The sequence below is a fragment of the Balaenoptera borealis genome (genome assembly GCF_965194805.1).
Source record: "Balaenoptera borealis genome assembly, chromosome: 7".
NCBI classification, from domain to species: domain Eukaryota; kingdom Metazoa; phylum Chordata; class Mammalia; order Artiodactyla; family Balaenopteridae; genus Balaenoptera; species Balaenoptera borealis.
In genome coordinates this window covers 114667821-114680958 of record NC_138864.1, presented here as the reverse complement: position 1 = coordinate 114680958, position 13138 = coordinate 114667821, and the positions used below count along the sequence as shown (strand labels likewise).

At 36.3% G+C, this 13138-nt stretch overlaps 1 protein-coding gene across 4 annotated transcripts in view; it reads right to left on the bottom strand.

Annotated features, from left to right (window-relative positions):
- AKR1D1 (aldo-keto reductase family 1 member D1) overlaps positions 1 to 13138 on the bottom strand; it is an 88567-nt gene that overhangs the window by 1725 nt on the left and 73704 nt on the right. For all 4 annotated transcript variants that reach the window (XM_082400368.1, XM_082400369.1, XM_082400367.1 and 1 more), the window contains 4 exons: positions 11804 to 11926; positions 6291 to 6400; positions 5439 to 5604; positions 2405 to 2487 (listed from right to left, as the gene is read on the bottom strand). In XM_082400368.1, the coding sequence (XP_082256494.1) occupies positions 2405 to 2487; positions 5439 to 5604; positions 6291 to 6400; positions 11804 to 11926 (482 nt within the window). The remainder of the gene's footprint in view (positions 1 to 2404; positions 2488 to 5438; positions 5605 to 6290; positions 6401 to 11803; positions 11927 to 13138) is intronic.

The window sequence follows — 13138 nt, the reverse complement described above, 5'->3', positions numbered from 1 at the left end:
CCACATTAACACTTTCTTAGAACAAAAGCACAGGAGGTGAGCAATACCTGCCTACTTACACACTTTGTCCCAACTTCTTCCGCCTCCTGCTCTCTTGATGTAAACTGCCTCCCATTTCAATAAACCACATAAGCATTTCTCTTCAAAACTCTATTATGAATCAGTGTCAGTCTCTTCTCAGAGTTTTTACTTGCCCCTATCACTAGACCTCTTGAGAGTTGAAAGTTTGAGATTTAGAAAGTTGATGACCAGCAAAGTTAGTTTCCATGATGATGATGACGGTGATGATAATGATGAATCTATCTCTTAAATAAAAATGGTGAAACAGTCTATAAAAGGACTGCAGTGTGTGTGTGCCTGTACTGAAGCACACCTAAGATTTAGTTCTCTGCAAGTACTATGAGCTTTAAATTAAAATATAAAACAAACCAAAGAAGGCTCTCAAATATCAAGGATCAGCCGGATGAAAAGCAGCAGAACCTTGGCCCAGCATCCCTAAATGATACATTTTTTTGATCAATGGGGCCTAATCTTTGTTTCTCCTTGTTGATTTTTCTAGTTATTTCCTGATGCGATGAGTTATTTTCCCAGTGTTGCTAGAATTAGGTATTAAAAATGTCAAATGTCGGGCTTCCCTGGTGGTGCAGTGGTTAAGAATCCGCCTGCCAATGCAGGGGACATGGGTTGGAGCCCTGGTCTGGGAAGATCTCACATGCCATGGAGCAACTAAGCCTGTGTGCCACAACTACTGAGCCTGTGCTCTAGAGCCTGTGAGCCACAATTTCTGAGCCCGCGTGCCACAACTACTGAAGCCCGTGCGGCTAGAGCCCGTGCTCCACAACAAGAGAAGCCACTGCAATGAGAAGCCCGCGCACCGCAACGAAGAGTAGCCTCTGCTCACTGCAACTAGAGAAAGCCCGCTGCAGCAACGAGAACCCAACACAGCCATAAATAAATAAATAAATAAAATGTCAATTGTCAAACCAGATAATGTCACCAACCAACTGTAAAAAAAACCCCAAAAAACAGCACATTGGTGGATTGGCTATCTCTTACTATTTCTTTTTAATTGAATGATATTTATTCAATAGAAATAGTTTATCTTCAAGAGCTGTTAATTAACCTGTTAGTTCTGTGTTTGTGTTTACTTTTATGTTCTTGAGGCTAGGAGGTGCTTCTTGATTTCAAATAGTTTTTCCCCTGGAAAATTCACATTAGAAAGCTGTTTATTAATTCAGAAATTGATTCAGAAATTCAGTGTTAGCATAGTCCATACATTCTGACTCATGAAAAATAGTGGGACCAATAAGATAAGCCCCCAAACTATACGAACCATCTTAACAAGCATTTTCTAAATGCTCAGTTAAAGAGAAGGTTGTAAAAAGAAGAATACTATCCAGGTGATTTCAAGAACTAGAAATACTAATGAAGAATGATTAAGAAGAAAAAATGTGGGTATGTATGTATACAAATATTTACGTGTGTATATATACATGAACTATATTCTTTTTTTTAATTTTTAAGGCTCTGTAATATTCAGAGAATAAAGGGTTACTTCAGTTGATAGTTAAATTTGGCAACACTTAGAAGGAATTTTGCTTGTGGGAAGTCAGACAATAGGTGAAGCCAGAAGCTCCAAATCTTATAGGCAAACATTTGTCTAAAACTCAACCTGGTGCTCTTTCTACTACACTCTAATGCTTCTCTCCCAGGAATCGTTCTTGTTGACAGCTTTGCTCTAATTTGTGCCCACTTTGATTTCTTTTTTTTCTTTTTTTTTTTTTTTATAAATTTATTTATGTATTTATTTTTGCTGTGTTGGGTCTTTGTTTCTGTGCGAGGGCTTTCTCTAGTTGCGGCGAGTGGGGGCCACTCTTCATCGCGGTGCGCGGGCCTCTCACTATCGCGGCCTCTCTTGTTGCAGAGCACAGGCTCCAGACGCGCAGGCTCAGTAGTTGTGGCATACGGGCTTAGTTGCTCCGCGGCATGTGGGATCTTCCCAGACCAGGGCTCGAACCCATGTCCCCTGCATTGGCAGGCAGACTCTCAACCACTGCGCCACCAGGGAAGCCCCCACTTTGATTTCTAAGGAAGAAATAAATATGGTGTTTGCATATCTGTGCTGCTGTTGTATTAACATACGAAAACAGTGATTTAATTCTCCTCAATGTTTTTAGCCTGTGATGCCTTAACCTAACCAATGGGAATGTCATAAATGTCAGAAATATTCTTTTAAACAAAAATGTAGGTTTGTAGGAAGTTCCTAATTCAGAATATGCTGCCCACCGGCCTTTACCCTTGTGCCTTCCATGGACACGGTCCCGGTTCATGAGAGCCTGTTGGTTGACGCTTGACAATCCAACATCACTGCGCAGAACCTGATTAATGATCCCCCAGAACTCACATGAGCATTTCCACGAAGCGGACATTTTTATTCAAGTCTTCAATGCCCCTCATTTCTTCTTCAGTGAGAGAAAAGTCAAAGATCTGAAATAACAGAAACAAAAAACAGACATTTATAATAGTAGAAGATGGGTCAAGCTTGGGATCAGGGAGTGAGGCCAGCGGTGGGAGCCCTTCAAAGATTTATGAACATCTCTGCAAATGTCTTAGAGGAGTTGGGCTAGTGCAGGGGGGCCACCCCACCCATGTGGAGGTGGAATTCTTTCTGCCCTTTGTCTTTAAGACAATCCTGCTGGGGACATCTTGCAAGAAATTTCAAATGTTGTGAAACAATACGCATTCAGAACATCTCCTAAAAATCTAAAAGTGAAGAATTCTTATTATTTTGGTATAAGATGCTGAACTTTTGATTCTGGACTATGGCCTTCATGCACTTTTTTTTTTTTTAACAAAAATATTCCCTAGCCTCTAATTTTGCTTATGTATTCTTTTTAACTTTTAATTTGCTTTGGTTCATCATCTTAATCCTTTCTCTTGTCATTTTTAATGTCTCTTTATCTACCTTTTAATTCTAGTTACTTTTTCATTGTTTTGTTTTTTTCTTAGCTTGTACAGTTTGTACCTTGGTTTTATAATTGTCCTTTATGAACATTTTAATAGTTTATTTTAGCTTATTTATATTTTTAACAGTTGATTTGTTTATAATTTCTCTTGTTTTATCTTTCTATCCCTTAACTTTTAATTTAGTAATTTACATGAATAAATTTTAATTGTAAAAGTAATACATGAATATATGCTTTTTGTAAAGAAATGAAACACTACAGAAATACATGGACATTTACGGAGTGAAAAAAACAAAAGTGTCTCTTGATACCCACCACCCCAGTCCTATTCCCCTTCCCACAGATTCCTTCCAAACATTCAACACAGCAAGAGCAAAATGCAATAATTGTATCATATTTCTATTATTCTGCAACTTTATCTCATTCACATAATATGTCTTAGTGATCTTTTCTGTCAAAATATATAGACTGACTTTATTTAACCACTATATCCGTAGTATAGATGTAATATGATTTACTTAGTCATTCCCCCGAGGATTGTTTCCAAGTGGTCTTTTCAGAGCATTCTTTCCTTTGATTATTTATTATCCAAGAATTGGAGTTATGAGATTGTAGAAGGAAATTTATTATAACATAAAAACAGTCATGAATGAACCAGTCACTTATAAAAGAAATCCTTACAAGCTTCCTTTTTCTTTAACACCTTCCCGCACCTAGTAGGGCTACTTGTCACATGACCTCACCTCCTTCAGCATGAGAATAGGGATGTAGCCCAGGGGACCAATCAAGGTATCTTGTTCATTAGACACAGTGATTATTATGGGAGTAGCCAATGACCCATAAAGGGACAAGCAGGGATTGACAGAGACAGAAGCCTTTATCTGTGATCATCTTTACTAAATGTGGGTAACAGATTAACCCATATTAATCTGTGTGTACCACCATGTGGAGAAAGGGGGTGGGGAGAACTCAATCCTTTTATAAATCATTTGAATACCTGTGTCCAGTCATGTCTGACCTACCCTTGGACTTTCCAGTTATGAGAGGCAATAAATTATGTCTCTTTTTCTTTGGTAAGTTTGAATTCCATTCCTTCATGTGGTAGCAAAAAAGCTCTGAAGATAATTGTCTAATATCATGGATGTCTTCCCATGTCAGTACTTATATTTTCACTTTATTATTTAAAAATGGATATAAAAGCACACATACTGTGTGAATTCATTTATTTGAAATTCTAGGAAATGCAAACTAGCCTATAGGGATAGAAAGCAAATCAGTGCTTGCTTGGGATTGGGGACCGGGAGGGATAGATTATAAAAGGGCATGAAGAGACTATTGGAGGTGCTAGATATGTTCATTATCTTGATTGTGGTGATGGTTTCATGGGTGTGTACATATGTCAAAACTTTTCCAATTTTATACTTTATGTCCAGTTCATTGCATTTCAATTACACCTCAGTAGAGTTCTGTTAAAAAAGAAAAATAAATAAAAATGCCTATATACTATTTCATTGTACAAATATATCATAATTTGTTTTACAATATCGTATTGAAAATTGTTTCCAGTTTTTTTTAGCTGATAAAGTATGCTGTAATAAACATCTGTATATGTGTGCATGAATATGCAAATACATCTATGGGAAAAGATTGTTGGGTCAATGGACATGTATGTTTGAATTTTGATGGATCTGGAAAAATGACATCCTTCTCCAAATCTTACATCAATTTATGTTTCTAATAGTATTATATGAAACTGCCTGTTTTCCCACACACTGTTAACATTCTGATTATTTTCCTATCTGAGGGGATAAATACTATCTCATTTTTATCTTTAATTATAAGTAAGACAAAAAACAACTTACTTTTGAAATTTAAATTATTAACTGATGGGTAACTGATTAACTTTACATGGTACTTTTCTATGGCTGCATTTACCTAGCAGTTTATTCTTTGGAAGTAGCACAGTAAACTAATCACTCCATTGTCTAGTGGCCTCTTTTCTCACCTATAATTTATAAAGCTGATTACAGATTACTTATAGAGGAAACAAAGGGGGTTGGCATTTATGAAGTCTAAATGATCCTCTTCAATAATTTCCAAATTTGTCCCCGACTTTTTCCAGAGCCATTAAGAAGGTGGAAAGTTGACTGTTATGAATTTCAAATTCTATACCTTCTATTCCTGCTGTGCTGGTGGGGAAGGGAGTAGGTAGTGTCCAGAGTCAATAGGTAAGGAAACAGAAGAAATAAGGGAGCTAGGTAGCCTACAAGCAGCAAAGAAATCCCTGAATTACTAGGAATTGTCTCAAATTCAGCTAAAATTAAATCCAGGTATGGGCGGAGTGGGTCAGGGAGCTGGTATAAAATGACATATGAAGGCATTGCAACTTTCTTATTAATCTGAACACAAAATTCTCTAAAAAAAAAAAAAAAAATACCCTACTTTTTACATTTCCAGAAGCAGTTCTCTTACTTGAAAGTTTTCTTTGATCCTTTCAGGGTTAAAGCTTTTAGGAATGACAACCACTCCTCGCTGGATGTTGAAACGCAAAACAACTTGAGCTGCTGTCTTATTGTATTTTTTCCCCAGTGAGTTTAGAAGTGCATCCTTTAACAAAGGTGGGGAAGACACATTCACCCTTTAAAAAAAAAAAATCGAAACATGCATCATATTTAGTCCGAGTAATGAGAACCAGTGGTTTACCAATCACCCTCCTCCTCTGACCCCCATTCACCTGGTAACCTATCCAGAACACTTCAGGTCACCTGTAACCAACTTCTCTGAGTGCAGAGTATTCGGAAGACTTGCTCTTAGTATGGGAAGATCAAGACAGGCAGATTCACAGAGCTGCCTCTTCCAGAGGGTAAATAATATTGCTTTGATGGATCTTATAGAGAGAATGGGGTTGGAAGTAGGCATACAGGGGAAGGCAAGAAGACTGAAGTAGAAGAAACAAAGGCACAACTCTTGGAATCATCTTAGAGTAGAAAAATTTCTACTTAAGTCTGTGGAATGTGAAGTGTTGCCACTGAATACAGAAATTTTAAAAATTCAAAAATTTCAGAATATGGCCATAGAGACTCTTTGTCAAATAATAAGGTACTGGTAGGCACTTTCACAGGTAGAGTCTAATCAATTATTACAACACCTCAGTGAGGAAGGTTCTGTTAGCTCTAATTTGCATATGTGGAGAATGACTTGAAGAAATTACTTCCTTAAGATCACACAGCTGAACAGAGTCATTTCAGTCAAGCAATTTACATTAGCCTCATACTCTACACCAAAGGAAATATACTTCCTGAGGAGACAGACAGCATTACTTACCAGGATGGATTCCTAGAGGTCCCCAAAGGGCTGTATGCAATAATGACAATGTCATGTTGTTGGCAAAATTTCAAGAGTTTTGGCTGGGTGAAATATGGATGGCATTCAACCTATGTGGTTGCATTGGAGAGCAGAGCACAAAATTAAGGGCTTTTGGATGAATGCAATTTTATATAGTTTGTAAAAAGTTCTTCAATAAAATCGATTGCAAAGTATTCTGGATAGCAAGGCAAATCTTAAATATTTTTCCCAACAAGGAAGTTTACATTGTTCATATATGGGTGAGATGAATTAAAACAAGGTTAGTGAGGTCACCAACTGTGGGTTAATCCTAAAATAATTGGGGGACAAATTCAATTTTTACAGCTATCAGTTTAAAACTTTAAGTAAACAGACTCAATTATTTATAGTAAATATTCTAGCAAATACAATTTTCCATAAGAAACACACAGTCTCAAGGTTCACATTACAGTCTTGGTAAATAGAAGTGACATGTTGCAGAAGCCCTCTGTCCCTCACTATCAAACATCTAAGAATATTTTCACAAGAGATAGAGTATGTATAAAACTAAATTTACAGATGAATTTTGTCTTCTTGGTGGAGAGTTCTTTACACCACCGAGTGTAGGCCTAGTTTAATTTTCTGTATCTTATTGACAGGATTCCTGTGCTAAAAATACATGTGTCAACAAAAGTTCTTCTCAAAGTTTCTTCTTAAACACTATGGTAGTTTTTGACCTACATTTATGTTTTCTTTTTAATTAAAATCAACCAAGTCTTAAAGTATTTTAAGTATATAATTATTATTTTCACTATCTAAAGTATTAAATATTTGACAAGTTACATTTCTAGAAGGCACAAGAAAATGCTACTGATGAAGTGGAAAGGTAAACTGGAGCTCTTAGAGGTAGCTCTTCTTTCCTTTTTCTAATTTGATAAACTTTTTTTTCCCCCTTGTCAGTTTCTCCCATTTCTTCTTTTTCCCCTGCCCCCTCATAATCTTGATCCCTCCTTTTCCCTAAGACACTTTTGTTTTCTCCCCCACTTGGGAACATTTCTTAATTCTAAAAAGTGACACACAGTGTCCATAGTACAGTAGTCCCTAGGTATTTGCGTAGGATTGGTTCCAGGACACACACCCCCACCCCAGCGAACACCAAAATCCACAGATGCTCAAGTCCATTTTGTGAAATGGTGTAGTACAGTGGGCCCTCTGTATTTGCGGGTTCTGCATCCATGGATATGGAGGGTGGACTGTATTTCTTTCCCTTACCCTCTCCCACTCCTAGCATCACTCTCCCCCTTTGGTCTCTTTCTCATTTTCCATCTTATTGGTACACTAATCTTTTCAAACACATTTTTTTTTTTATCATGTCACGTCATTGCTTAAAGACTAAGTGTGAATTCCTTACTTTCATGCCTGCCTGCTTGCTCCAAACACATTTAATTTTCCCCACAGGGACTCCTTTCTAATCAGTTGGAGTGCTGTTATGGTCTCTGGCCTAAATATGTATATGCACATGTGTATACAGTATGTGTATTTACCTATATACATATATATGTGTGTGTATTTGTGTGTGTGTGTGTGTGTGTGTATATATATATATATAATACAAAATGTATACATAATAAGGCTAATACAATTAAAAAATAAAACAAACAGGTATGTGAATATCCATTCTGTGAACAAATTCAGGAGTTTACAGAAAGTTGCATTGGGCAACATACTAGAAACCCGTACTCAACAAAACTTTTGAGTTAATGTAATATAAACTCAAATATATAATATAATATGTAATATAACAAAGATCTTTGCATAGATAGTTTTTTGATAAAAAACTTGAGGGCATATCGCTAAAGGACCACTCAGTGAAGGAAATTCTCGGGATGGAGGTGAGGGTGGGGGTGGGAGTGGGTAGGCTAACGTGACCCAAGTGCGTATGACCTCAGAGAGTCACATTCCTTTTCTTCAGAGCATCTGTCTCAGTTTCCAATTACATATAACTTTCCTGACTTCATTAATGTCTGATCCACGAGAGCAAGGACTATATCTGTCTTTGGTCACTTTTGCATGCCTAGAACCTAGCACAGTGCCTGGCATAAGGCAGGTGCTTGATGACCATTTGTTGAATGAGTGAAAACAAGAGTTATACAGAGAGGACAAAGCCAGAATCTTAGGAAACATCACTCTTGATGCTGCAGACTGTTGTAGGCTGGGCTTCATATGGGGTACAGCTGGTCATTTCTGGCTGGGACCGGATGCTCAGTTTAAGGTAGAGGGTGGTGATGGTTCCTGATGTTGCAGGGCCTTGATGTCATCCTTATTTCTAAGGAGAAGGGTATCTAAGCACACTTGCCTTCCTTCTTTGCTAGGGACTGCTTAGAGCCCTTTGTGAATGAGCCAGTGGAGCTGCAGTATTTACTTTTCCTTGTTTGCTATGTAAAACTGATGTAAGTTGTCAGCGTCTTGGTGTGTCCGGGGTTTTACAACACCCTTTGGTAATGCTGTAGTTTTAGATATCAAAATCTCACAGGGTGAAGTTAAGAAGCTGGGCAGAATCCATGAAGGAAAATAGCAAAAGTCCTTTCATTAATTAACCCAACCTCTTCTGTCTTTCCATGAAAAACTGCATTGAATTTTCATTTCATTAATGAAGTCACTCAACAAATATTTACTAATTTCTGTGTCAGAACACCTGTGAGTTAGGCATGGTGAATAGGATCAGGAAAAACTGAAGAATGTGGAAAGTTTCCTTACTCCTTCCCTTCTTCTTTCCTTCCCTCCATCCCTCCTTACCTCCCTTCTTTCCTTCGTTCCTAGAGTTAGGTGTTGGAACTTTGTATGAGATTAAATGGCTTGAGATAGGTCCACAGTCCCCTTTGAACTGGGCTGGGAGAGCACAGTATGACGCTAGGAAGGCTTTCAGACAGTCTAAGCCAGGGGCGGAGCCTGGAGGGACATTGCTTCCGATGGACATCATAGGGAGTACTAAGGAATCTTGGATTGCTCAGGCTCTGAGAATGAGTATAGAGTGAGGTTATATTCTATGTCAATTTGTTCATGAAGTCAATGAAAAATACAAAAATTTGCAAATTTTACGTTAGATTTAGTCTAATGGGAAAATTAGTTTAGAAATACGTGAATTTTGAATCAGGCAAGGCCTTCAGGTATGTATCCCTTGCACATGAAATGTGTCCACTCTGTCTAATGCCCGAAATATGCTCACCGTATTCCTGGGTTGAAAGCTGCTCATTTTGTATCTCTGGAGTAGAGATGGTCCTACCAGGGCATAGGGTCATGGCTGGTGGCTGGGAGACCTGCACTTTGATCTGTGCCAGCTCTATAGAGTTTTGGCATATTCTGCTTTCAGACACCACAGGACACATGAATAGGTTCAGGCTATGATCTTCCAACAAGCCTTGCTTCTTTTTCAGGGTATATTTGTGAAGCTGATCGACATTCTTGTGCCAACAGATCAGGGTATTTCCTCCTTGGCATGAGGAAACACACTGTCAAATTTTCACTATTTTTCATTCTCAGGTCGAAAATCACCATCTGTCTCTGTGCATTTGTAAGAAGAAAGCTGCTTGTCACTTCAACATTTTTAGAACAAAATATTGTTCTTAGGGGTGCAGGAAGGAGATGTGAAGGATATGCTGGGTAGGGGATTGATTAAGAATAAAGGGATGGATTGAGATCAATGAGGAAGGCAAAGGTAGTTGCTCTCTGTTCCTGAGAGCATATGATATAGTACTAGCTGAGGTATCAGTTCGGAAGTGGTACTTCTAAATATGGCAACACTTCTATTTAGCTGTGAGCTACTGTCATGATGTAGGTAATTCATTTTTTCTGTTATGAATCCTTTTGAGTTTCTAATAACAATGAATTCAACAAACAAGTCCACCATAATCCAAGTTTGTGAATATTTACCAGTTCCAAGAGCATTTTTTAGTGCAGCTTCTTAATGTTTTATGAAGTAGGGGGAAGAGGATGTCATATCCCCATTTAACAATAGTATTTTGTTGTGATTATAAGAGTCATATATGCTCACTGCAGAAGACTTGAAATACAGAAAAGCATAAAGAAGAAAACAGAATTTACTTGTAAAATTCACAGCCAGAGATAGCCATGGTTAGCATTTTGATATATTTCTTTCCAATATTTGCACTTTTTAAATAATATAATCACCTTCATACTGTGTTACGTTTTGTATACTGGTCTTTCCACTTAATATCGTGGCCATTTCTCTTTTCCTCAAGAGTGATTCAAGAACATTTTTTGTTAAGATTTCACATATTATAAATGTTTTAAAGTTTATGTAAACATTCCCTGAATTTTTCATATTTGTTTCCTTTTTGGTGTTTTTTTTTTTTTTTTTTTTTTTTGCCATGATAAATGGTGCTGCAACACACACGTAAAGTGCTGTGACAAACACACATATGGGTGTTCTGATTTTTTTTTCACAAGGATGGATTCCTAGAAATCGAAAACTAAACACTTTTTAAGGCTCTTGCTACTTATTGCAAAATTGCTTTCCAGGAAGGAACCAATTTGCATTTGTCAGCACTCCATCACTTGCTTACATGGAACACTATATTAAAAAATAAAACAGAAACTTTGCTAATTTGATACACAATACAAAATTACACTTAAATTTAAATTTCCATAATTACTAGAGCAGCTAAATATTTTTCATATGTCTACCAGTCTTGCAATCTGTCTTCTGTGAATTTCTGTTCATTTCTTTTGAGCCTTAGTATTTTTCTCATTGATTTTTATTAGGCTTTTAATTCGTAAGGACATGATCCCCTTTTTCTATTATATTTTTAAATATAATCATCTAATTTTGTTTGCTCTTTGTTTCTAATATTTTTAGGGTTTAACATTTTTATACTATTACATGTATTGGTTTTCTTTATAATTTCCCCATGGCTTCCCTTTCTATCCATAGTTCCAGAAAACTAAAATTCTTTTGTAGTATTCACAAATAATTTCTTGTTTCTTCTTTTAACTCCTGATCAAAGGGACACTTTGGAGTATAACATGAGGCAAAGATCTATATTTGTTACTATATAACTATCAATTTTCCCCACACTATTTACTGAAAAATCAATTCCTTTGTCATTAGTTTGTGCTATTTTATTTTACATTAAGTTTTTATTTGAGACTGTTTCTAAGGTATTTCTTATTTTCTATTTATTTGTATGTTGGTTCTTGTGCTAATCTTACATTATTTTAAATACTCTGTGTGTCAATATCTGGTAGGTTTTGTCCCCCTACATTATTATTTTTCTTCAGAAAAAGTTTGGGTTACTTTTTGGATTTGAACTTTCAAATCTTTTTTCTTAAGAGACATAAATTGACTTGCCCACAGTCTAATGATGAGATATACGTAAAGTGACCACAAGACTTCCTGACTCCTAGTCCAGGATTCTTTCTGTTAAGTAATGGATTCTCCCACATTCCCCAATCCCCACACTCCCCCTCACCTCCCTCCCCTTGTCAAGCTGTACCTGGTTGCTGACTGGCTTATGCTTAAGTCCTGGTTTGTTCAGAATGAGCTCCAGCTGCCTACGGTTAAAATTGGATACACCGAGGGATTTCACCAAGCCAGCATCTTTGCAAGCTTCTAAAGCCTATAGGGTAAAAGCCAATGGGTCAAGAAAGAAACCTCAACACAAGCAAGAGTAAACATTTATAAGGGTGACTGTGAATTCTTTAAAAAGTAAAGTCCCTGGGTATATTAATAGGCATTCTGTGAACTAAAGAAAAGTGGAGGAGACAGGCAGGAATTCTGTAATTGAATGATTTGGGGGAAATGTTGTATATCATATCTTCCCCTTGTATTTTCATAATGTATACCAGCATGATAATAATGATCTTATTTCTTAAAATTTGTTGAGGTTTTCTTTATGGTATAGTACCTGAAAATTTTTATGTGTCTGGTATGTGTGGAAAATGTATATTCTCCTATTTTTGGATACAGATCCTTCTTGTTTCTCTCTCACACATACACACGCATTATATAGAAGATTAGGTCTAGCTTTTCCTGGCTTTTCAATAATTTAGAGAAATATATCAGAAATCTCCCACTGTAACAGTGGATTTACCAGTGTCTTTCTGTATTCTATCAATTTTTGCTTTATATATTTTGAAGTTATTTTATTTGGTACATATGTGTTTAAGATTGATATATCTTCTTAGTAAATTAAATCTTTATCATTATGGTTTTTGCACTTCCCTATACATTTTAGAATCAGCTTTTCAATTTCCTTTGGGATAGTCATTGGGATTGCACTGAATCTATCCATGAATCAGGGGAGAATTAACAACTTATCTGTATTCAATCTTTCCATCAAAGAACATGATACAGCTCTCCATTTATTTAAATTAAAAAAAATCCTCTCAGTAAAATATTGTAGTTTTAACTATATAAGTCTTGCATAGATTTTGTTAAATTTATCTCTAAATATTTAACATTGTTTTTAAAAAATTCCATTTCCAATTGTGTGTTGCTAGCATATAGAGTACATATAGATTCAGATTTTGTTATTTTTTCTTTATCTTATGGGTTATTTACATGTATCTTCTTAGTTTCCAAATATATGATGATTTTTCAGATATATTTTTGTTATTGACTCAAATTTAATTCCAATGTCATCAGACAGCCTACTTTGCATGAAGAATATTTTTAAATGTATTGAGATCCATTTTATGTCTCAGAAAATGAACTATTTTGTGAAATATTCCATGTGCACTTGAAAAATAGCATTCTGTTATATTTTGGAAAAGTATTCTATAAATGTCAATTAGGTCAAGTTGTTTGATAATGTTTAAGTCTCCTATAT